The 25,233-nt window shown below is 55.4% G+C and overlaps 1 protein-coding gene across 4 annotated transcripts in view; it reads left to right on the plus strand.

Annotated features, from left to right (window-relative positions):
• Window positions 1-247: 247 nt before the first annotated feature.
• The window catches only part of SLX9 (SLX9 ribosome biogenesis factor), a 29,612-nt gene continuing 4,626 nt past the window's right edge, over window positions 248-25,233 (plus strand). The window contains exons 1-4 of one of the 4 annotated variants that reach the window (XM_082460716.1): window positions 278-502; window positions 5,340-5,448; window positions 16,219-16,287; window positions 22,854-22,989. In XM_082460716.1, coding sequence (XP_082316842.1) covers window positions 365-502; window positions 5,340-5,448; window positions 16,219-16,287; window positions 22,854-22,989 — 452 coding nt within the window. In that variant the 5' untranslated portion in view covers window positions 278-364. Of the gene's footprint in view, window positions 503-5,339; window positions 5,533-15,399; window positions 15,717-16,218; window positions 16,288-22,853; window positions 22,990-25,233 lie in introns of those variants that run through there. The other 3 variants (XM_082460717.1, XM_082460718.1, XM_082460719.1) reach the window with 3 other exon arrangements.

Consider the following 25,233-nt stretch of genomic DNA (forward strand, 5'->3'; position numbering starts at 1 on the left):
ACAGGCACAAGCAAACACACTCGTGTGTTTCAACAAACTTGATCCCCTCCAGCGCTGTAACCATCATTCTCCAGATCACAGGGAGGCTGCGTGATTCCAGCAATTAGCCACACCTGCCCCGGGAGGCGGGGCGGAGCCAAAGGCGGGACGAGGAGCGAGGCCCCGCCCCCACACCGCAGCCCCGCCCCTCTTCGGCCCCGCCCCACTCCTCTCTGGCGCTTCGCGGCCTGCGCGGGAAGGATCGCGGATTCCAGCCACAGCGGCTCTTGTTTCCGCCGGGCCGCCAGGCGGCGGACCAGCTTCCGTCAGCCTGTGCCGCTTGTGCTGCTCGGCTTCCGGCCGGTTGTGGGTCTCCGCCGCGGACATGGGGAAAGTGAGGAGCTTGCGGTCCCGGGTGCACAAGGCTGCCGTGAGGCCCACGGGGGAGGCCGCGCTCGGCCCCGCGCCCCCCGCCCGGGAGGCGGCCTCTCTGCAGGCCTCGGCTGGCGGAGTCGGGGGGAAGGTAAGCTGGGGACACCGCGGGCCGTAGGCGTGGGGAAGGGCTGCGGGTCGGGGCGCCACACTTTGCGGCCTCGGGGGTCCCGGGCCGGCTCCGGCCCCGCGTGCTTTGTGGGCGCCCCCCTGTCGCCCCCGAAGGGTCCCCGCAACCCCGGGACCGCCCTGGGCCTCGGCGGAGTTTACCGCGCGGCCTGCGGGCCTTCCTAGTCCGCGAAGTGTCGTGGCCTCCGTGGACCCCGAGGCTCGGCTGCTCACGTGCGCGACGGCCTGGGAGGCGTTGACTTGCTCCGCGTTTGGAGTTCTGCGAGGGAGGACCAGGAACCTCCCATCCCCACGTGTAGAAATGCTGCGCGAAAATGGCAAAAATTTCTGTGCATCGTAGCTGTGCTCCGAGGAAAGGAAAGGGAATTCCCAGGATTAACGAAGAAAACGAAGAGCAAACTGAAGAGACCCTGTACCCTGTAGCAGTCCCCCCCGTCCCCCCATCTTACCTAGCCCTAAGCAGCCACTGATCTTTCTGCCGCTGTTCGGTACATTTCCTATGGATGGAGCCGTGGCCTTTGCGTGTAGGCTGTGGCCTTTGCGTTTGGCTTCTTGGACTTAGCATAGCGTTTTCAGCGCTCATGCAGGTTGTATGATGTGTATCAATGCTTCATTCCTTTTTGTGGTGGAACAATGTTCCACTGTTTGGTTAGACCATGTTTTGTTTATCCAGGTGCTGACCCTGGAGCTTCCTGGAAGCATTTACTGGTGTTTGTAACCAAGGGGCTAGCACCCGGACAGTGGACAAAATCTTGCTGGCTTGTGGGGACCGTGGCTTTGGATCAGTAATGCTAAAGAGAACAGCCATGTTTGTTAAGCACTTGCTGTGTGCCAGGCACTTTACTTCTTCATAACAGCCCCAACCCTCATTTTGCTGAAATGAGGAAAAAACTGAGAGTTTAAATAAATTACCAAGGACATTCAGCTGCTGATGGAGGAGCCGATGTTTGAAGCCAGGGTCTGGCATCAGTGCCCTGGTTTTCATAAAAACTTTATTGGGGTAGAATTCATGTCATAAAATTCACCCATTTAAAGTGTACAATTTAATGGGTTTTTTTTTTTTTTTTAGTATATTCACAGATTTGCACAATCATCACTACAGATTTCAGAACATTTTCATCACCCTAAAAGGAAACCCCATACTTATTATCAGTCATTCAGTCATTCTGGCAACCATGAATCTGCCTTCTGTACATATATGCCTCTTCTGGATGTTTCATACAAATGGAATTATACGATACGTGGCCTTTTGTGTCAGGGTTCTTTCACTGGGCATGCTTTTGCAGTTCATCCTTATAGTACTATTTTTGTAGCATCCTTTTCTTTGTTGTCTTTATTCTTTTTATGGCTGAAAAATATTCCATTGTATGGGTATACCAGACCATGTCACATTTTATTTATCCATTCATAAGTTGGATAGTTAGGTTGTTCCAAATTTTGGCCATCATGATAATACTGCTGTGTACAAATTTTTCTGTGGATGCATGGAGTGGAATTGCTAGGATGTATGGAACTCTATGTTGAACTTTTTGAGGAATTGCCAGATTACTTTCCACAATGGCTGTGCCATTTTAGAGTCCCACCAGCAATAAATGAGGGTTCCAATTTCTCCACATCCTCACCAGCACTTGTTATCGTCTGTCTTTTTGATTATAGCCATCCTACTGGATGTGAGGTGGTATTTCATTGTTTTGATTTGCATTTCCCTAAGGGCTAATGAATAATGTTGAGGATTTTTTTCATGGGCTTGTTGATTGTGTATCTTTGGAGAAATGTCTATTCAAGTCCTTTGCCCATTTAAAAATTATGTTGATTATCTTTTTGTTGAATTGTCAGAGTTCTTTATATATTCTGGATAGTAAACCCTTATCAGATATATATGGTTTGCAAATATTTTTTTCACTTCTGTGGGTTGTCTTTTTACTTTCTTGATATTGTCCTTGGAAGCAGTTTTTAATTTTGATGAGGTCCAGTTTATCTTGTTTTCTCTTGTTGTTGTTTGTGCTTTTGGTGTTGTGAAAAGTCAAGGTTTAGTTGAAAAGCTCAGGGGAGTCTGAGCAGAGTTTGGTCATGGAGAGACTTTTTGTCAGTGGATGTCCTTTGCTGGTTGACATAGGGCCCATGATGTACATCAGTATTTACATCTTAATTCAAGTGAAAGATGGAACCTTCACTACTGTTTAACTCCATTCCCTCTTATCCCCTTGTTGTGCTGTTATTGTTATGTATGCAAGTTGTGTCCAAATATGTTACAACCCAACTGTAAGTTGTTACAATTATCCTTTCATAGCTAGTTACATGTTTACCTTTTCCAGGCCTCTTGTTTTGTTTTTGTGTATTTGAATTACTGTCTGGTATCATTTGCTTTTAGCCTAAAAAACTTTATTAATATTTCTTATAAGGCAGGTCTACTAGCAACAGATTCTCTCAGCTTTAGTTTATCTGGGACTGTGTTTATTTTACCTTCATCTTTGAAGGATAGTTTTGCTGGATATAAGATTCTTGGTTGACTATAGTCTTTCGCCACTTTTATGTTATCTCACTGCCTTCTGGCCTCCATTGTTTCTCATGAGAGGTCAGCTGTTAATCTTATTGGGGTTCCCTTGTATGTGATGAGTCATTTTTTGCTGCTTTCAAGATTTTCTCTTTGCCTTTAAACGTTTTGACTATGATGTGTCTTGGTGTAGATCTCTGTGCTTGTTCTGTTTGGAGTTTGTTTATCCTACTTGGAGTTCATTGAGTTTGGATGTATAGGTTAGGGTTTTCCATCAACTTTGGCAAGCGTTCAGACATAATTTCTTTGAATACTTTTTCTGCCCTGTTCTGTCTCTCTTCTTCTGGTACTTCTGTTACATGTACATAGGTTGGCATGCTGAATGGTGCTCTGAGGCTCTATTTGTTTTTCTGCAAGGCTGTTGTGTAAGGTTATTTCTATTCATTTTTTTCTGTGAAGCTCTGTTCTTTTTCCGTCTTTTCTTCATATGGTACAATTTCTATTGATCTTTCTTCATATTCACTAATTTTTTTCCTCTGCCAGCTTAGATTTACTTTTGAATCTCTGTAGTGAAATTCTTCGTTTTGATTAACGTACTTTTTTACTCCAGAATTTTATTTACTTATATATATTATAAAAATATATATTATAAAAAACATATATATATTTTGTTATGGTATGCAGTAGGGGTTGAGAATCCTTTTTTTCCCCATATAAATATCATTTTGTTTCCACATAATTTATTGGAGTTCTCCATTAAATTATCTTGGAGCTTTTGTCAAAAATCAATTGACCATATATGTGTGGGTCTATTTATGGACTCTAATATGTTCTGTTGATCTGTTTATATATCCTTAACGCCAATGCCACACTGAATTGATTGCTGTAATTTTATTTATTTTTTTCTGTTTTTAAAAAATTGAGATATAGTTGACATACAGTTATATAAGTTACAGGTGTACAACATAGTGATTCACAATTTTTAAAGGTTATATTCCATTTATAGTTACTATAAAACATTGGCAATATTTCCTGTGTTGTGCAGTATGTCCTTATAGCATATTTAAGAATTTTATTTTTAAATGATTTCTGTCTCTTTACTGATGTTCTCTGTTTGATGAGATGTTGTCACCATACTTTCCTGTAGTCCTTTAGACAGGGTCTCTTTTAGTCCTGAGCATATTTACAGTGGCCGCTATGAGGCTGTTGCCAAGTCCAACACGTGGGCCCCTCAGAAGCAGCTTCTGCTGCCTAGGTCTTGCTTCCCAGTTTCTTTGCACACGTCCTGCTCTGTTGTTGTTGAAAACCGGATGTCTTAGGCAGTGCATGGTGGCACTGTGGGGGCTTGATGCTGTTCACCTGGTCGTTTACATGCTCGCTGGCCTGGCTCCGGGCTGCCGTGTGACTCTGGGTCCACTCTCCGCCAGTGCGCGGCCTCCCATCTCCCTGCTCCTGTTTTTTCTTGTCTTTATCTTTCAGCCTGGCAGCCTGGGTCAGCACAAGCCCCTTACTGGTCAGACTGTGCTTAAGCCCCCATGGCCACAGAGATCCTTGCCCTTTACCGCTGGATACGTGTGTGTGGCTGGGAGGCTGCTGTCATAGTTCAGGGAGCTGATGTTTTGACCCGCCTTCACAGGGACTAGTGGCTTTGCCATTCTGTCCGGCCACTCCTGAGCCAGTGCAGCCTTGAGCTCACACCACCTCCAGCCTGCCGTGACGCCGCTTCCTGGAAGCTGCCCCCGGGCCAGGGCGGCTTGCTGCCTGGCCAGCGTCTGCTCAGAGGTTGTGCCTAAGCCCCCGTGTTATTGGCGCCCCTTCCAAGGCCCCTGTCCTGGAGCTTGGACCCGAATGAGCTGGCCAGGCCTGGGAGGCGGGGTCTGGGTTAGCACAGTATGACGGGCAGAGTGACCTGGAGGATTTGGAAATCTTGATGTGGGATGAATGGGGGTGGGAAACAGGGAGATTGCTGAGAGGGAGCAGTGGCTGTGAGACGGGAGGGACAGTGGGAAGGTGGGAGGTGTGGGGGGACCCTGGTTCCTCTCACAAGGGCTCCTGAGTGTTGAGGGTGTAATTCGTAATCATTACTGATCCTGCATCTGGTCTCAGAGGGTCCCGCAACCAGGATCCAGGGCTGGGTGGTGAACGAGGCTGCAGAAAGGATGTGGCTTGAGAGCTCTGGGGTCTGAGCTGGGGTGGCCTCGGGCTCCTCTCTGGCTCCCGCTCTGGAAAAGCGGGGGTCCGGCCCTCGCCGAGGGGTCTCTGAAGCCACAGAGCAGGTCTTAGGTCTCCTCTGTTTCCATTTCAGGAGTGGGCTTTCGCGAATGCCAGTGTGTTTGCCGGGACCACGATAGACCCCGGCGCCTTGGTGCAGAAGCTGGACGTGGACGCGAGGAGCCTCGCCTCCGTCAGGAGAGGTGAGAGCGAGCAGGACGGACCTCAGGGGCGGGCGCCTGGCCAGCTTCCACGTGCTCACAGGCATGGGCCAGAGCAGATTTCGGGTTCGCCTGTACACTTCTAAGAGGTTTTTTTTATTAGTGGAAAATTTTAAGGATGTGCTAAGCAGAAGCTGGTATAAAGACAGTCCACGTGCCCATCCTCTGTTTTCAGCACACACAGTACTGGGTTATTTTGAAACAAACAGCATTTCCCTCAAGAATTCTTTAGTAAGTATTTTTAAGAGCTCTTAGAAAAAAAGACATAAACGCGCCTACAAGGCCATCATCACACCTAAACAGATCAGTGGTAATTCCTTATTTCAGATAAACGAAGTAAAAGAAGCTCCCATCTTCATGATTGCCTCAGTCAAAACCAGGTGGGAACAAGGGCGCGTTGCAGGCCCCGCTCCCCTTTCCTTCACGTGTTTATCATGTGGGGGAGGTCTTTTTTCCTACTGCACCTACCCCACTTGGGGCTTTGTGGTGTTTCTGGCTCCAGCGTCCCGTCTGGGCTGCTCCTGGAGGAGAGGAGCGGCTCTCCTGCCCTGGGTGGCCACACTGCCACCACTTTCTGGAGAAGCTTCATGCTGCGTATGTGAGCTGCACATTTACAGCTGAGCCATTGAGAATAAAAGCGTCTGTAGCCCTGTTGGGAGCACTCTGGCCTCCAGGGCAGGGCTTCTAGGTTTTTGGCATAATTTTTCTGGGTTTGCGTCTACAGTTTGTAAACAGCTGTTGCGGTTGTACGCTGTAGTTATTTCATAGGTATGGCTTATATCAAGCATCTCCCATGAGGTCATGTTGTTTGCATCATTGCTTTGGATTTTTTTTTATTTCACTGGGGAGATTATCCGAATCTCCTTGCCATTCCTTGTATGTTGAAGCTGTAGGGAGGGAAGCCGCCTCCCCTCTACCCTCCTCGGTTCTTGGCTAGGACCCTGCAAGTTAGACTAACAAAGACAGATTAACAAGAGAAAAACAAATTACTGCTGAGTGCAGGTCACATCACGTGAGAGAAACCTCAGTGATGAGTAACTCAAAGCGGTGGTGAGAACTTGGGCCTCTGCAGCATCTTAGCCCAGAGCAGTGATGCTGTGGGCTTCCCAGGGCAAACTGGGGGGGGTGAGTACGTGGAGGAAGGTTCATGCAGGTCCATGTGGTGCCGGCTCTGGTGTCCTCATGGCCATGAGACTTCCTCGGAAGGGGGGATGCATGGCAGTCCTCATTTCAGAATTTTCTGTTCTTAGTCAGATAAGGGAAGTTCTGGACGGCTTCTTTCTGCACCTGCTGATTCTGTTTGCCTCCAGCCCAAAGTAATCCTGACCTCCAAAGTGGTGTGTTTGTGGGTACCATATTCTCGGCCGTCAGACTCTCCTGCTGTTTCTTGGGATGGATTCCGCAGAGCACATGGCAGCTCTGGCTGCGTGACCTGCCTGAGTGCTTTCCCATGGGGGGGTGCCGCAGGGACTTGCCTTCGTTAGGGCGGGCAGGGTGTGCCTGGGAGGGCTGGAGCCATGGCCGCTCAGGTCCCTTTGGTGACCCACATGATCAGACAGCTTTCTGTGTGTTCACTGGTTCTTTTACGGTTTGTGTACCGGGCAGTTTTGATGGCTTTTCTGGCCAGCACCGGCATCCCTGGGGTCCCATCCCAGACCTGCGGAACCTTGTTTTCACACCGCTCCAGGGGTCTCCGATGTTGCCAGGTTCAGGACACTGGCCCAGGGCCTGGCGGGTCCTGCCTCGCGGCTGCAGGAGCACAGAAGCCCCCGTCTCCTCTCGGTCCTGATCTGCGGGGCTGTCTCAGTGTGCGGCAGGCGGAACTCAGTTACCCCTGAGCCTTGGTACTAAATCGGAGGGCTTGTAGAAAATTCCAGGCCGCCACAGACAGCATTGGCTGCCCGGAGAGCATGGCCAACCAGAAAGAGCAGATGTCACCTCCCAGCAGAGGGGACACTTAAAATCTGGGTGGTGTGGCCTGAAAACCACAGGGGTGTGGAGGGGGGACAGGGAGAGAAGGAAGGCGGTGTTTATTTTCTTTCACGAGGTGGTCTGTGGGGTGTGACCATGGAGGAGAAGGGGCAGCTGAGGAAGAGGTTTGTTACGCTCACAGGTCCTAGCGACCAGGGCACGGCACTCAGGGCCCCACGGGAAAGCAGCAGGGTGGCCAGGAGGCAGAAGATGGGGGCTGGCCAACCCCCAGAAAGCAGTCTCTGTCCAGCCAGATAGGTGTTTTGTTTTGTTTTGTTTTGTTTTGTTTTTATTAAGGATGTCACAGTGTCATAATATACAGAAAATTAAAGAAAATATACAGAAGGAGAGGGCCCGGGCTCTGGGGTGCAGAGCTCAGGGCGCTGGCTTCTGAGAGCTCTGCGGCCTCGCGGCTGGCAGAGCTGTGAGAGCCTCAGGTCCCGGGGGACTGGAGGAAGTGGGTGGGTCGCCTGAGGCCCAGCGCTGACGGCGGTTGTGGGGCGTGTGCTCCGGAGCCTCGCAGCTGGGGGCTTGGGCCGGCCACTTGGCTCTGTGGCCCTTGGCTGCTCACCTGTAACAGGGGTAATACTGGTCCTTGCCTCCTCAGTGCTGCCTGCTTTGGGGTTCAGATGAGCCAGTAAACGTGGGAAGTGGGGAACGGCACCTGGGCCTGGCTTCCGTAAGTGCCCGGTGATGCTGGAGGAGTGATCGGCCACGTGTCCCGTTGAGCGAGGCCCTCTGCTGGCTGAGGTGCCCTGGTTCCCCGTGGCAGGTGTCTTTCACCCTACCCACACCTCCCTCTCCAGCTGCTCTTGCGTTTTGGGGTTCCTCAGGCCTGCCTCCTGATTGGCCAGCGCCCTGGATCTCTTGGGCGATGGGCCTCATGGCTCCCCTGGGTTTGAGCTGGGACCGGTGGCCCGGGGCAGAGGCAGGTCATGTGGAAAGTGGCATCCGGTGACTCAGCTCTGCTCAGTGACCTGCTGGGCCGTGACGGCGAGGGCGCCTGTCTGCCTGGATGAGCACATCCTTGCCCTGGCTGAGGTGCAAATAGCACTGCTCCCCGCGTCCCTGGCCACTGTGCCCGTGTGGTCCATGTGGTCCCCGAGGAGCCTGGTTGTGGGTCCCCCCGCCCCGCCCCGGGGTGGACGCGTGTCTGCTGCACTCCCCTCCCAGCGCAGACCTGCGCTCACACCCTGCCCTGCAGCCTGGGCGCAGTGGGGCCCGGTCGACCCCGGGGGGCCTTGCTGGCGGCACCTCTTTAGCTTCCACGGGGAGCCTTTGGGAGCCCTGCCGGCCTAGGAGCCGCGTCTCCCCCCAGTTTTCCTTCTGATTCCAGACAGGGGCTCTGAGCTTCCTGTGGGGGGACCACTGGGCTCTGCCGTGATGGGCCTCCCCGCCCGCCATCAGCGGCAGAGCTCAGCTTCACCCTGAGGGTCGGGCCTGCGGCCCACGGATCCGCACCTGCACGGAGCGGCCTCTCAGCTCCTCTGCATCCGGGCTGGAGGGCGGGTGGAGGTCGGCGGCCCCGGGCTGCAGCATCCTGCCCTGCACAGGGCACCGCCTTCCTTCCAGTTCTGTGCTCTTTGTGCTGTGCTGTTGTGGGAAGCAAGCCACTCGGTGCTCAGATAAGCGCCTGCGCTGTTGCCAGTCCCCCGCCTGTGCCCTGGCCTGGGCAGTCCCGGCCCCTGGACTCAAACAGGGGCGTGAGTGGGTGGAGGACCGGCTTGGTGAGGGACGTGGGAGCAGGAAGGCAGGAGGGAGGAGGTGGCGGTGGCAGCGCGTCTGCAGGGGCTCTGGGTGGAAGAGGTGGGGAAGTGACGGTGGTGAGTGGACACGGAGGCCTCGAGGCCCTGGTGGAGGGACTTGGCCTTGGGGTCACCCGCCTTCATCACCTGGGGCTGTGCTGCCGAGACGCCCCCTTCCCCCACCCAAGCAGAGAGCTCTGCCCTGACCTTCCCTTTCCCTGCGGCCTGAGCTTCCCACCCCCACCCCCCCCCCCACCCCACCCCCCCCCCCCCACCGCTGGCCGACCGCTGCGGTTTCCTCCGGAACTCGGTTTCCTCCGAGGCAGGTGCTCAGCAGAGGGCAGCAGAGCTGCGTCTCGTCTTCAGGCTGAGCCCAGACCTGGAGCGGGTCCTGCCTGGAGGAGGAGAGGAGGCTTGGGAGGGCTGACCTTGGGGCACAGATGGGACCCGCGCTTCCCAGAGGCTGTCTTTAGGGACTTTGGATGCAGCTCCCCATCGAGGGACTTTCCCTGCCTTTCAAGTCAGGGCTGTGATGCCAAGGCTGTGGCCCCAGGGCTGTGACCCCAGGGCTGTGACGCCAGGGCTGTGACAGAATAATCCACTTAGAGCTTTACTAAGCTCTACTCCTCTCCACCCAGCCCGAGTGTAACAGGAACAGTGAGAGTCAGGCCTGGAGGGAGCCGCTGCTCTGTGGAGACCCGCGTTGGCCAGGGGTGGCTCGCTCTCCCCTTGGCCTCCCTGGCCTCCTGAGGCCGCTGAGGGGAGCCCTGGAGGTCTCTGGTGGGCAGCGGCACTTGCGGGTCTGGGAGCTGGAGGAAGCCCTCCTGGGCTTGGCCGCGGTGCGTGGCGCCCGCCGTCCTCTATGGCCGCAGGCTCTGAGCACTCCGCGTGCTGCCCGGGCGCTTGCCTCCTGGCCGTGGCGGGAGGCCCTGGGAGGGGTGCCCACTGTGTCCAGGGCTGCCTGCACTAGCAGGGCCTGAGCTCTGTGTGCTCGAGCAGAGGATGGAAGGCATGGGCCGCTGCTCTGGGCCTGCTGGCAGCCGGGGGACAGGAAGGGCCCCACTGCTGGGCTCTTCTCGCCTTGCTCTGCCTGCGTTGAGCCCGTTCTTTTGGACAGACGGAAGCAGGGAAGGGCACAGAGGATCCTGCCCGCAGGGTTCAGAGAGGGAGGGGTTGGGGCCCTCGGGCCGGCTCCTCCTCGCAGGACGGGGTCTTTCCCAGCACCTTCTTCCCGGCTCTGGGCGGGCTCTCGGCTGGCGGGAAGTGCAGGGGATTCGGCCGCAGCGTGGCTTTGTGAGGAGGCGTGTGTGGATGGGCCCAAGGTGCCGAGGAGCTGGGTGCACAGCGACCCTGGTGCCCCGCAGCGCGCCCTGCACCCCAGTTCTTGCGCTGTTGTGTTGCAGGGCCCAGCAGGAAGGGCGGGTCAGAATCGCGGGGCTGGAGGTGGACGGTCACTCGGCTTACGGCACACAGCACGGGACACAGGTAGTCAGAGAGGAGAGGTGCCGGACCACTGCCGGAGTCTTCGGGCAGGAGGCGGCATCTTAGCTGACAGCAGGTCCCCGGCGGCTGAGCGGGAGGGCCTCGGGCAGCGTCTCTGGAACAGCTCTCGGCAGCGCGGAGTCGCTTCCAGTCGCTGGGCTCAGGGGTCTCTTTAAGGAACATCGTTTGTCCTGGGAAGGGGGTCTGGGCTGCATCAGTTGTTTCTTCTGTTTCAGTGACGTACGTGCCCCATCAAACCTCTCATCTAAGGTAATGCTCTCAGTTCATCACTAAGACACTCACGGTCCTGCAGCGGACGTTTCAAAACAGCTGACGCGGAGGTTCACATTGGCCACTGTGGCTGCATTTTGAACCACCTAACGTGTCTTCCCAACTCGTGTGTGTCACACGGGATGAGTAGGAATTATAGCACAAAAGAAATCACATCATAACACTCGCCCTCCGCCCGCGGCCCCACTTCCCTGTGCTCGGCCGAGCAGTGAGAGCCCCCGTGCCCGTCCCGGCAGTGCCGGTGCAGGGGTGGCTGAATTCGTGCGTCGGGGGCGGCCAGGTGGCCTTAGGAGGTGTATTTGCGGGCAAAAGCGAAGTCCATGTAGTGTGGTGAACGTTTGCTAAGTGCCCATGCCCGCCAGGATGTTGGGCTCAGGGTGGGCGATGGGAGTGGCTGGAGCATCCCTGCAGACAAGGGGTCTCCCTGCCCAGCTCCAGGACCTCTCTCGGTGCTTCCCTCTCAGAGCCTCAGCCTGGCCTCTGCTCCCTGTGTTACCATCCCCCTTTGCGTGGCACCCCAGTGGCCTGGCTATAGAGTGGGCTGTGGTCCTCCTCCCACTGACAGGTGGGACCTTGGGCCCTCAGTCCCGCAGAGTAGCTGCCTGGCCCGCCCTGGTGGTCCCCCTTCATTCTCCTGAGGGCAGACACGGGTGCAGACTGACCCACCTGAGTCTACCCTGGGCACTGGCCAGTGACAGCATGACAGGTGGGGCCTGTACCCTGCTGTGGCTCACACTGACCCTTGGAGCTGTGACATGATAGGTGTGTTGTGTACCCCCGTCCCAGCTGTGCTGTGCTGCTGGCATTCGGGTTATGGGTGCAGGAGGCCTCAGGTGGGCCAGGGCCCCAGATCTTGGTCTGGGCCAGTGTCCTGACCCTGGGAGTGCTTGCGTGCGGTGCTGGCAGGGCAGGCACTCTACTGGCCTGTGCTCTGCGATAGCTCTGGGCATCTCTCCCTCCGGGACCCGCTGGCCTGTGGTAGCGAGCAGGACTGGTGTGAGGGTCCACTTGTTGGAGGAGGCTCTGCCGACTTCCCTGGGGGCCAAGCTTTTTTGCTTGGGAAGCCAGTGGGTTGCTGTTTCTTGAGCCTGGCATCCTGACACGTTGAGACGCTGGACTGGGGGTGGGCAAACCAGGACCCATAGGTGTTGCCACATGGCCTCCTGGTGGCGTTTTGGGTTTTCTCTCACACAGTTGCATATCTGCAGTGCTGATGGATTTGTCCCGGGCGATCCGTGCTTCAGTTATTCCCTCTCCCGTCTTGGCAGGGGGTCAGGAGCCAGTTGTGAAGCCAACCTGTTGGGGCACATCCTGCCCCCCCTTCCCTGCTGGCGGCCTGAGGCTTTCTGTGATCAGCTTCTTTCTCTGCAAGATGGGGTGTCAGGGGACCCTGTGAGTTTGTCCTTGCAGAGCGCTGAGTGCAGAGTGCAGCCCAAGTGGAAGACGAGGAGGATTGTGGCGACCTCCTCCCCTGTCTGGGAACGTGTGGTGCCGACATGCTCACGGCAGCATGGCGGGCTGAGTGTCCGTGGCGTAAGGTTGCCTGTGGGATCTAAATGTCTTCAAAATGGCATAAAGGGGGCTTCCCTGGTGGCGCAGTGGTTAAGAATCCACCTGCCAGTTCAGGGGACACGGGTTCGAGCCCTGGTCAGGGAAGATCCCACATGCCGTGGGGCAACTAAGCCTGTGCACCACAACTACTGAGCCTGTGCTCTAGAGCCCACGAGCCACAACTACTGAGCCCGTGTGCCACAACTACTGAAGCCCGCGTGCCTAGAGCCTGTGCTCCGCAAAAAGAGAAGCCACTGCAATGAGAAGCCCACGCACCACACTGAAGAGCAGCCCCCGCTCGCCGCAACTAGAGAAAGCCCACGCGCGGCAAGGAAGACCCAACGCAGCCAAAAAAAAATGGGAGGGGGCATAAAGGCAGCAGGACACGACGCCCTGCAGTGCAGAAACGCTGCCTGTCCCTCCTGCCTGCTGCCCGCTGACGGGATGTGGTCCCGTTCACTCGCTTGTGGAGATGTCACGTCTGGCTGCCACCTGGGCAGAGGAGGGTCCCAGCATGGTGGCAGCAGTGGGGCGCGCAGCCACCTGAGGGCCAGCATCTCACTGCACGGGGACAGCCGCACACACGGGACAGGAGGCCCTGAGAGGTGGCACGCAAGTGTTGGCCTCCAGCGGGCTCCGCGGTGGAGAAAGTGGAACAGGGCTGCCCTGGGGTCTTGGAGGCGGTAGGAGGGGCCTGGCTGTGGACGGGGCCCCTGTGCCCCCTCCTGGCCGAGCTCTTGGCTCCATGGCAGCTGAGCCAGTGCCTGGGTGGATGCCGAGTTGTCCACACTGAATGGCCGCGGGGCCTCCCTTTGCAGCGCAGCGTGCCCCTGGCAGAGACTTGAAAGTTAGGGACCAGCCTCCTGCTAAAGTTACTTTTGTAAAAAACAACATTTCATAGTTGAAAAAGCAGGATGTGCACGTTGTAGGAAAGAGAGAATCGACATTACAAGTAAAAGCTGTCCCTGTGTCCCCCACGTGGACTGTGTGTCTGTGACCCGTCCCAGCGCGCAGATGCCCCCTGACCTGGGGGGCGCTGATGCTACCCGGGAAGGGGCCGCAGGCTGCTCTTTGTCTAGACGGGGCCCCTCGTGTGGGCAGCTCAGTGAAGCTGGGGCCCCGCTGGGGGGACGTTGGCCTGGTATTAGCCCTGGTTGTCTCCCACGAGGCTCATGGAGCGCCTCTGTCCTGTGCTCCACACAATGACCGGGAGGCCCTCCTGGCCCCGAGGAGGGACAAGTGCTCCTCCCGGAGCCGCCTACATGGGGGTGGCGATTTCTGGAATTGTGTTCTCAGGTCAGTGAAGCCGGGCCTGGTCACCGGCAGGTGCTCCTCCTCTGTTACCAGGTGGGGTGGCCTGAGCACCTTCCCTGTCCTCTCCTCTCCTGCCGTTCCAGAACCTTCCTCTGAGGGGGACCTGTGGTCTTTGGCCTGTCCAGGGCTGAGCCCGAGGAGGCTTGGTGCTGGGATGGAGAGAAGTGATACGCAGGCTTCAGGAGGGAGCGGACGGGACAGGCTCGACGTGGTACCGCTGCCCTCTTGGTGCTGGCCAGTGTCCCCCTGAGTGTCCCCCGTCCAGCCTGGATGGCCCGTTCTCACGGGGTGTGTCTGTAATCGAGCGGGACCCCTTGGGGCCTTGGAGGGGGGGCGGGCAGGCCCCTCTCGCACATCCTCTGCTGTAGCTCCTGTCTGAAGTGCCCAGATAATAGTATCTTGAGCATATTTCCTGAGTTTTTCAGATGCTAAAAACCACCACTAAGTGGAAGAAATTAACCACTTGATGATCCTGAGCACGTAGCCCCCAGACCTTCTGGAGCCTGATGTTGAGCATCCGGTTACCTCACCGTCAACCAGGTAGAGAACTGTGCACGAGATGATCACATACCCTGCCACCCGCCTCCGTCACCTGGCCTTTAAAAACGCTTTGCTGAAGCCTTCGGGCAGTTTGGGGTTTTTTGAGCACAAAGCACCCGTCTCCTTGCTCGGCCCTGCAAGACACTTTTCTCTGCTCCAAGCTCTGATGTTTCACTTGTTTGGCCTCACTGTGTGTCGGGCACTTGCACTTGGCGCTTGGCAACATGTCCGCAGGCGGGACCCTTTCACAGGGCTGGCTCAGACACCTGGGGAACTTACATGTGGCTGCTGTCCCAGAGTCCGGAGGATGGGCGCTGGCCCATCTAGGGTTGGCTTGAAGTACCAGGGTCGGGTGGATGCGGTCAGGGACACTCAAGGGTTCTTCACAGGGCCCTCTCTCCTGTGAGTTTGAAAACGTCCATTAAAGCCACTCTGGAGCCAGGCCCTCTTCCTTTGGCTGGACCTACATGTCTTTCTACAGCCCTGGAGATGTCCAGAGACAGGATAGAGCACCGCTCACTCCGCCCTGACCGCAGCCCTGGGGACGTGGCGGCCCTGCCCAGATACCGCCTTCTTCTTAAGGCTGGTCCACCTGGCCCGCTGGCCTCTCACTGTCCTAGTGAAGGGCTGTGCCAGTCCTTCGGGGTTGGGCTTGTTGGGCTTTTGGAGCCTCCAGATGCCCTCGGGGTCCCTGGTGGGACGCTGAGGTGAGCAGACCCGAGGCGCCTTGGCCCCGCAGTGCCCGTTCCCGCCTGTTCCCTCCCGTGCCCCTGGGGGCGGCGTCTGTTGGCCGCCCTGGGCCGGAGGCTCCCCTGTTCTCGGGCCTGCAGCCTCCGCGAGACTGAAGCTTCCCCAAGCCCCTGGGCCTCACAGGGTCGGCGTGCCGGGTCCCATTTCCCGGACTGCTGGGCAGGGGTCCTGGGTGGCGCGGGGAGGGTCCCGACACGCATGCCAGCCTGCCCCTCGTTTGGATGCTGCGTGCGCTTACGGTTCTGTCTCTGCGGGTCGTAGACTCTTTTTTCTTTTGAAATTATTTCAGAATCAGGAGTAAGGCAGAGAAGACTTCTCCCTGGACCTCTGAGGGTGGGTCCGAGGCTCCCGTGCGAGGCGCCTCTGCTGTCCTTGTTCAGGCTCCCGCCCCAGGCGTACCGCCCTCACCCCACTGGCGGTCGGGCCCCGCGCCGGCCCGGGGGCATCGCCGCCCTCACCCACAGCCCCACGGCCGCTGACGCCTGCGGGGTGCCCGCCACGCAGCCCCTCCTTCCCGTCATCCTCGTGCACAGCCGCCCACATCCCGAGCAGCCCGCCGACCTGGCCCAGGGTGACTGACGGCCCTGCGCCTCCTTTTCCTGCTGGCCTCAGAGGTCGGGGTGAGTGGGGAGGAAAGCAGGCCAGCTCCAGGCACGGCCGCCGCGTGTGGGATCTGACTCGGGAAAGGGATTAGATCCCCGTGGGAGTCACGGGTTATGGCCGTTTACAGGGGATCCTGAACTGACAAGTCCAGCTGACCAGGAGCGCCGCCCTGACGGAGCTCGTCTCTGCGCTGCTTCTCCTTAGACGCCGTGGGTGTGTTTTACCGGCTCGGGAATCTGCGGGACAGTCGGATCCTGTACAGAATGCGCCCCGGGTGGAACGTGGCCTGGGCTTAAGCCGTGTTACCTCTGGGGAAACCAGCTAAGGCCCAGCGAGCGGGGCAGGCTGGAGTCGCTCTGCCCGGTGTGCTGCGGCCCTGCCTGGGGGGCCTGGTGTCCCGCAGCCGCGGCCAGGCGCGATGGCCGGGCACCCTGAATAGCTACACCTGTGTGCGCACCGTGGGCTCCTGGCTTTGTCCTGCTCACCCCGTGTTCTCTGTCCGCAGGTGCCAAGGCCAAGGCTGTTTTGCCCAAGAAGGAGAAGCTGAAGCTGAGGCGCGAGAGGTGGCTGCAGAGTAAGCTCCCCCTGTCCCTGCTGGGGCCCTGTCCCTGCTGAGGCCCTGTCCCTGCTGGGGCCTTGTCCCGGGCTGGCTCGGAGCCCACTTTGGGTGGTCTGGGGCCCTGGAGGAGGGGGCCTGCGATGTGACGAGCAGGCGGCCCCGCGGGGGAGGGGCTGGCCCTGTCACCCGTGCAAGGGTCCGCACGGCCTTGCCTCGACCCCCGACCCCCCACATCGGGCACGTCGCAGGAAGCTGCTTCTCCCGTGGAAAGCATCGCAAAGGGAGCACGTGCGGGTTGGGTGTTTTGTGATACCTACAAAATTTCCCACTTTTGGGTCTGCGTGTGTCCCTCCAGGCCCTCCTCCGGGCGTGTGACAGTACAGGGTCCCCAGCAGAGGTGGCTCTTCACCCACCTGGTGGGGTCGGGGACCCCGGGCCTCCGCTCTGCGGGGGTTGGTGGCTCCCTCCTTTCCGAGCGCCTGTCTGTGGGGTGGATTTCTTCTTATTAATTTTGCTTGGAAAAGATACTTATATTTTATGATGCTGAATATCTGCTGATTTTTTCTAAAGATTTTGTTGTGAAGATTGTTGTGAAATTTTTTTCTTACAGTTGTCTTTTTAGTGTTTTGCTGACTTCTAAAATTAATTTGAAATGTTTTTTTCTTTATGTTCTCACGCAGTTAAAACATGATCTGCATTAGTTTTTCCTTGAAAGTTTTAAAGAAACTGTATGCTTTTAATTTTTTAGAGAAATTTATCAATTTCTTCCACAATTGTTAATTTTAAGTTTTCTTTCACTTTTTGGATGTTTCTTAAGGAAATGATTCATTCATCCATCTTCTTTTTCACAGTCCCTAGCATGGAGTTGTGCAAAATATTCTTTGTAAAATGGATTTGGAAAAGTTAATAGGCCGGGAGCACTGGGGCCCTGAACGTTCCTGGGCTACAATTTTTTGATGACGTTTAAGTTTTCTTCCATGACGGTTGGTCTTTTTTTAACTACTTGAGTTAATCTTGGTCACTCATTTTCCTATAAAAACATCTAATCTAATCAGATTTCAACATTTATTAGGAGAGTTGTTGGCTTCTCATTATTTAATATCCTGTTTATCATTCTTTATTTGTATCCCCCTCTCTAATTTCTGGTTAATTTTGTCTCTTCCATGCCAAGAGTTCTTGTATTTAGTTGTCACTTCTACTTTTCTGTTTTCCAAATTGTTAGTTTCTGGGTTTTTTTTGTACCCCATTCTTGGTTTCTTTAGGTTTGTTTTAGTGACGTATTTATTTTTGTATGTTTTGTTTAGGAATGAAAGGCTGTATGTCAGCCTCTGAATATAGCTTTAGCTACATCTCCCAAGTTGATTTTACTTAGTATTTCATTATGAAAAGTTCTGTACAGAAAAGTAGGAAGAATTTTACAGTGGGCGTCCTTATGCCCACCATCCACATTTTACAGTGAGCACCTCACTTCTTTATCACATGCCTGTTCCTCTGTCCATCCCATCTGTCTGTACAAACACCAACCCATGTTTTAGCTACGTGTTCCAAAGTAAATTACAGACTTCAGCACACTTTCTCCCAAATAATTCCGCTAGAGTTCAATATTTGTTTATGGTTCTTTTTAGTTTTTATTTTGAGGTAAAATTTACATGCAGTGAAATGCAAATCTTAAGTGTGCTGTTCAGTGATGTATGACAAATGCCTACACCTGTACAACCAGAATCCCCTTCAAGGTGCAGACCATCACCATCACCCAGAAATGCCCCGTGCCCCTTCCCAGTCCCGACTCCCCCAGAGGTAGCCCCCGTCTGATCTTTTTCAGGTCAGAATTTAGGTTTTACTGCTCCAGGCATCGTCTAAAAGGAGTCATGTAGGATGTGTTCTTTTTGTGTCTGGGCTGTTCTGCTCAGCTTGGCATTGGGCTCATCCGTGCTTTGTGTAGCCGTAGTCTGTGCCCTTCTGTTGCTGAGAAGTGTTTCCTTATGTGGACGTACCGTTTGGTGTCCACTTTCCTATGGATGGACACCTGGTCTGTCTTCTCTTTTTAGCTGCTGTGAATAAGGCTGCTATGCACATTCTCTACAGGTCTTTTTGTGGACATATGTTTTCATTTCTCTTGGGTAAATACTTGGAATGGAATGCTGGGTCATAGGGCAGGTGTATGTTTAGTTTTATAAGCAACTGCCAGACGTTTCTCTACTGTGTTTGTACGTTTAGCGCCCCCCCAGCAACGTGGGAGAGTTGTGGTTGCTCCACGGCTGTGCCGGCACGTCTGTCCCTGCAGTCCTAGCTGCTGAGCGTCAGGTGCCCGTTGTCATGGTGAATGGGCATTTTCACGTGCTGCTGCCCATTGAGGCGCCCTCTGAGGCCCAGGGTCTGTTTCATGAGGCTCTTGCTGGGCTCTTTATTACTGAGCTCAAGGAGTTCCTCCGTCCTGGAGACCAGTCTTGTCAGGTGTGTTTTGCAAATAATTTTCTCCCAGACTGTGACTTGTCTATTTAATTTCTTAACAGTTTTTTTTTTTTGATGAACAGAAGTTTAATTTTGAGGAGGCTGATTTGTCTTTTTTCCTTACGGGGTTAGTGTGCGTGTGCGTCTTGTTTAAGAAAATGGCCCAGTCCCAAGTCAGGCGGATAAATTCTACTCTTCTAAAAACTTTACGGTTTTGGCTTTTTCGTTTAGGTTTCTAATCCATCTTGAATTAATGTTTGTCTGTGGTGTGAAGTCCTGGTTCAGGTTCTTTTTTTTTTTTTTCAGTTCCAGCACAATTTGTTGTAAAGACTTTTCTTTCCTCATCCAGTTGTCTTTGTGTCTTTGTGAAAAGTCAGATAGCCTCTCAGTACCAGGCTGTCTCAATTGCTGCAGCTGTGAAGCAGGTCTTGGGGTCAGATAAGGGAAGTCCTGTGTCCCAGGTCCTCTGTTTCAAGACTGCTTTGGATGGTCCAGGTTCGTAGCATTTCCATATGAATTTTATCACAGGCTTGTCAATTTCTTGAACGTCACCACCACCAACAAAACCTTTTATAGCAATGACAGGGATTGCTTTGAATCTGTAGATCAGTTAGTTGAGGAGAATTGCCATTTTAACAACATTAGGTCTTCATCCATGAACGTGGTATCTCTCCCGTTTTATTTACATTTTCCTTAATTTCTGTCATCAGTGTCATGTGGTCTGAAGAGTAGAGGTCTTAGATTTTTTTTTTTTTTTGGATAAGCTTATTGCTGTTTTACAGTTTTTGAAGCTATTATAAATGAAATTCACAAAAGCTTCATTTTCCAGATTTCTTCTATTTATTATATTATTAATCATTATTAATTTTGTATCCTCTGGTCTTGCTAAAATTGTGTGTTAGTTCTGGTAGTTATCCTGTAGATTCCTTAGAATTTTCTACATAAATGATCATGCTACTTAAAATAGAGACAGTTTTACCACTTTCTTTCCAAACCCTGTTTTATGTCGTCTTCTCATCCTACTGCAGTGGCTGGAACCTTTGCAGTGTTGCTAGAAGGGGTGAGAATTGGTCCCAGTCTCCAGGGGCTGAGGACTGGACCATGGTCAGTGTCCCGTGAGCCTGCTTTGCTCAGGGTCAGTAACCCCAGGCCGTGATGGTGCACAAAGCTAGTGGTCCTCACGCGAGCTCTGTTTCAGACCCTATTTATAAGGAACTTGCCTTCAGTTTCTTACAGGTTAGCAAATGTGGGCAAGGAAGCAAGGAGAGAATGACCAGGATGGATGGGCCTTCAGGGAGCTGGTGCCTGCCCTCCTGGGCACCACAGAGAAACACGGGTTTCAGCCCATAAAAATTTCCCACGTTCAGCATCCCACACGCCAGTGAAATTGTCTTATTTGTAGTGTTTAATTCTTGCATAAGTAATTTTTAGGAGTAGCGGGAGGGAGGGACCCCCCCCCCTTACCCAGGATGGCCGGTCGCAAAGCCTGCTCTTCGAGTTCCCACCTCCCTGACGCCTCCTTGTTGGAATTTCCCTCGTTTCATAATTTGCTCTAATATCCAGTAGGCCAGCTCTCTTGTTTCTTGTTCTTTTTCAAAAATGCTTTGGCTATTCTTACACATTTAGTCTTTTTAAAAAATAAGGTTTGGAATTAGATCCCAGGTTCAGTCACAGGCCCTGTTGGAGTTGGAGCTGCGTCAGACTTGAGGCTGGTGTGGGAGCCGCGCTCGCGCCTTCCCTGGGCTCGGAGCCGCCTGGCCAGGTTGGCGGGGGTCTCCGCCATCCCTTCTGTGGCCTGCTTCATCAGAGAGTCTGTCTGATGTACACAAGATGTGGAATTTCTGGTGGATAATCTCTCTCAAATTAAGGAAGTTCCTTCTGTTCTTGGTTTCATTGTAATCTTTATCCTGAGTGGACGGTGAATTCCGTCGGACTCTTTGGGCACTTCGTGTGGTGACTGTCGTCTTTCCCTTTGAAGCAGCAGCTGCAGTGACCACCCGGCACCTGTCCCTGTGTTGTGCTGTCCTTGCATGCTTTGGATGCGTCCTAGGTGGACCCCATGCGTTTTTAACCTAAAATGCTCTGGCTTTGATTTGCTGGCATTCACCTCCGTCCTCCTATGAGCTGGGCCTGCTTTGCACGTCTGGTCCCCCAGCTTGGGCGCTGGGCCGGCCAGCCGGGGAGGGAGCCCCACCCTGTCCTGTCCCTTCCCTTCCCCTGCCTGAACCACGCCCCCCACCCCCCACCCCCCACCCCCGACCCCCGCTGCTGCCTCGGCCCTCCTGGGAACCAGGGCTCTCTGGAAAGAGGCACCCGGCTTGATGAGGTGCCAAGTAAATTGTGTATCCTGTCAGCATGGAGAGGACTGAATTGTCACCCTGTACATCCTAACATCCCTGGCATGGAGGGGTGGCCCGGGGCCCAGGGCAGGAGGACCCGGGAGGATGGGCAGTCTTTGTCCCCAGAGCTCAGCTCTTTGGGGTGAGTTGAGGGTCCCCTGGGCTCTCCCGGTCTGGATGCAACCGGGGTGGGTGTGTCCCTGACTTGGCTTGTCCGGGTGGGCCTTTCCGAGCTTCTCGGGCCGCGAGGGCCTGCGAGGGTGAACTGCCAGCCTGGGGAGGAGGCGCCCCTGCCAGGCCTCCCAATAGCTTCTGTTTCCACAAAGTCTTCTCTTTTGGGGATGCCCGTTAAGGGCCACCACACGTCCCTCGCCTGTCACATACACCTCCTGGGGCTTGGGCGGACCGGGGCCGAGCCGAGCGCACACATGTTCTTTGCACTAATAATCGGTGGGCTGTCCTGAGTCTGTCCTCACTCGTGGGGCCCCCGTCCAGGTCCCCCTCCCCCTGGCCTGCCCCGTGCCTGGTGTCATCACCGCCCTTCTGGGTGCCGTGCCCACCGCCATCGCCTCCTGCACCTGCCCCGAGGGGTGACCGGGCGGCCACAGTGCCTGAAGGACTGGTTGCAGACTCACAGCCCCGCGGGAGGGAGACGCCCTGCGTCGGGCCCGCCTGGCCCGCTGGCTGACGCTTCTCTGCTGGCGTCTCCAGGCCTCTGTCGGCTGGGCTGTGAGTCTGTCGGCTGCGTGTCAGGAAGGTGCTCTCAGTTCCCTTTTTAGATGTGATTCAGTCTGCAGCCTGGTTATTTATAGCCCAATAAACCTCGTGCAGTTGGGAGGCAGGAGAGCCTCTCAGGCTCCAGTCTGATTGTCCCAAATCCATCACATCACAGCCTCATTTCCAAGCTTTTTAGTAGCAGAGCCTTTTTTTTTTTTTTTTTTTTAAGGAATCTAATGCAGAACAATCAACAAATCAATTATCACAGATTCAGGCAGTTTCCCTGGAGCAAGGTCTGCACAGAAGCTAGTGAGCTGGCGTTTTCCACGAGCCACACTGTGGAAATAACACATTTGAGTACGTGTTTTATTAGCAATTTTGAAATACATATATTTTAAAATGAAAGTCAGATCCTGAGGCCATGTCCCCGTCCAAGCCCTGCCGAACCCCTTCTCTGTAGAGGCCGCAGTCCTGCCGGTCGGGCAGCCTCACCCCGGCTCGTCCGCGCCCTGCCCTCTGCTCGGCACCCTGGACCCCCGGGCCCCGCCGCCCCCTCCCCAGGGTCTGTCCCAGTACCCATACCCCTCTTCCCAGGCCCCCCCCCACCAGTGCAGGAGTCCCCTCGAGACCCCGCGGTGCGTGTTCCCTCTCGCTTTGGACCTGGCCACTCTCACCCTGTTCCCTTGTTGGAGACCCTCCTGCCTGCTGACGTCTCCCGTGGGGACCTCTTTCTCCCTCCTGGCGTGCCCCTAGGAGGCACAAGGGAAGCAGAGGGGAAGGGGGCCGGCTGCTCTGACTGTGCGGCCCCTCCCTCCGCCCACCCCACTCCCGCGGCCGGGCCCGGCCTTCTCGGGCAGCTCCCCCGCCTGCAGCCCGTCTCCTCATCAGCCTGTAATTCGACAGCCACCTCCGGGATAAAGGGGAGCAGACCGCTCGGAGCCAGCCCGCCCCCGGGGTCCCGGCCGAGCTCAGGCTCTGCGGGCTGGGAGTCGGGACCCTCTGTCGCTGAGGGCAGCGGCCGGGCGCTTGTCCTCCTGGGTCCCCTCTCGCTGACCCCTTATCCCCCTTCCTCAGAGATCGAAGCCACGAGGCTGGCAGAGCAGAAGCTCAAGGCGGAGCGGAGGCGCAGGGCCACGGTGGTGGTGGGGGACCTGCAGCCCCTGAGGGACGCCCTGCCCGAGCTGCTGGAGCTGCAGACGGCTGGCCAGCGGTGAGTGTCCTGGCCACGGGGCTGCCGCCTTGTCCAGGGCGGGAGGGCGAGCAGGCGGGGGGCCGGGCCGGGCACTGACCCCGCAGAGGCCCGTCTTGACTTGGACACCCTTGTCCCAGGCCCAGCCACGAGCCGGGGGCCCTGGGGCCTCCTCGGGAGCGGGTGCCCGGCGGCACGCGGGCAGCACAGTTGCTCTCCCGCCGCGTGGCCAGAGCCGCTCAGCCGGGCCGCCGCCGGGCTCCGTGCTCCCTGCTCGTCTTCTGGGAGCCGCAGCTGCTGCCTTTGCCGCCTCCCTCCCAGGACTGGCCGTCCTCCTGGGGCCCTTCCTGCCTCCCTGGGACCTGTGTGCTTTAGGAGAGCGCGCCCCTCTGCTGTGCCCGGGCTGCCGTTTCCGAGCAAGGGTGAGGCTGCCTGGCCTGGCCGGGAGGCGCCAGCGCAGGTGTGACCACGGCCTCGGCTTTAGGACAAACAGGCAGCAACTGGAGGGCCTTTCTGTTCTGTCACAGTTGCCGGACCACCATCGTTTACTGTGTTATCTCTAATTTTGCCTTTTTGAAATAATTCCTTCTCCTACCGAATTCCCCTCTGAGGAGGAAGGATCTGGGGTTGGCAGGGGACACGCTCAGGGCCCCTTGGCTGCAGAGCCAGATGGTCGGTCCAGGCCGGTTCCGGGATGGAAGCGCCCAGAACATCAGGTCCAGATGAGGAGTGGCCACCAGAGCTGAGATTTGGCAACGGAAGCAGAACCCAAAATGCACATTCCATTCCTGGTTCTTGAACAAAAATGTGACCCGGTCAAGCATCCTCTCCCTGCTTTTAGTTTTCTCATCTGAAAAATGTGCTCGGGGCTCCCCGAGGGGAGAGAGCTGTGTAAACACCGCGGCCGGCAGCCCGAGGAGGACCGCGTGGGGCTGCGGGGGCCCAGCTGCTCTCCCAGCCCCAGCCTCCGGTCGACCGGGGTCACCGTTACCCCCTCTAGTGCCTCTTGGCACTGGAGAGCTGTTCGTTTAAGTAAACATTATTTTAGAACAGTGTTTGAATATAAATAGAAAAATGATGGAGATAATAGCGACAGTCCCAGTGTAACTCACACACGGCTTCCTCTCTGTGACGTCTTACATCAGCGTGTGCATTTGTCACAATTAAGGAACCAACACTGATTTATAAATAATAAGCTTAAAATAATAATCGATTAAAAGCTCACAGTTTATTCAGACTTTCTCAGTTTTCCTTGGTGTCCTGCTGTCCAGGACTGCATCCAGGACCCCACGTGACATGTAGTCATGTGTCCCCTCAGAGCTCCTCTGGGCTGTGACAGTCTCTCAGACCTTCTTGTCTTTTTTTTTTTTTTTAAATAGATTTATTTATTTATTTATTTATGGCTGTGTTGGGTCTTTGTTGCTGTGCGGGCTTTCTCTAGTTGTGGTGCGCGGGCTTCTCAGTGAGGTGGCTTCTCTTGTTGCGGAGCACGGGCTCTAGGCATATGGGCCTCAGTATTTGCAGCACACGGGCTCAGTAGTTGTGGTGCACTGGCTTAGTTGCTCTGAGGCATGTGGGATCTTCCCAGACCAGGGCTCGAACCCGTGTCCCCTGCATTGGCAGGCGGATTCTTAACCACTGTGCCACATGGGAAGTCCCAACCTTCTTGCCTTTAATGACCTTGACAGGTTTGAGGGCCAGTCAGACATTTTTCAGGGCATCCCTCAGTGAAGCCCACAGCGGGGAAGGGCCTTTCTCATCACGTCCCGTCCGGGGTGCGTGCTGTCACGTGACCTGCACCGTGGACGCTGACCTTGGTCACCTGGCGCAGGTGAGTCTGTCAGGTCTCTCCGCTGTGCAGCTGCTCCCCCCTTCCCCACTGTCCTCTGGAAGGAGGTCGCCGTGCACACCCCGCACCCAAGGAGGGGGGACGCTCCCCTCCCCTCCCCGAGGACGGAGTGTCTGCAGAACCACGTGGATTCTCCCGCAGAGCAGATTCCCTCTTCCCCCGTTTCCTTATCAATCACTTATTTATGTCCGTTTGGACCCGTGGGTGTTTGCTTTATACTTCGGGCCACGATCCAATACGACTGTGTTCCGTTGCTGAACCGGCTCCAGCTCTGGCCCTTGGCAGCTCCTTCGGTTGGCTCCGCTGTCCACCCGACACACCCATCCGTGGGGGCTGTTGTGTTTTGTTTCCGAGCACTTTCCTTCCTCTCCGGCACAAGGTGCTCCAGGCTTATCCCGGGCCTTTCCTGCTCCTGT

Source organism: Balaenoptera physalus (genome assembly GCF_965194825.1).
Source record: "Balaenoptera physalus genome assembly, chromosome: 4".
NCBI classification, from domain to species: domain Eukaryota; kingdom Metazoa; phylum Chordata; class Mammalia; order Artiodactyla; family Balaenopteridae; genus Balaenoptera; species Balaenoptera physalus.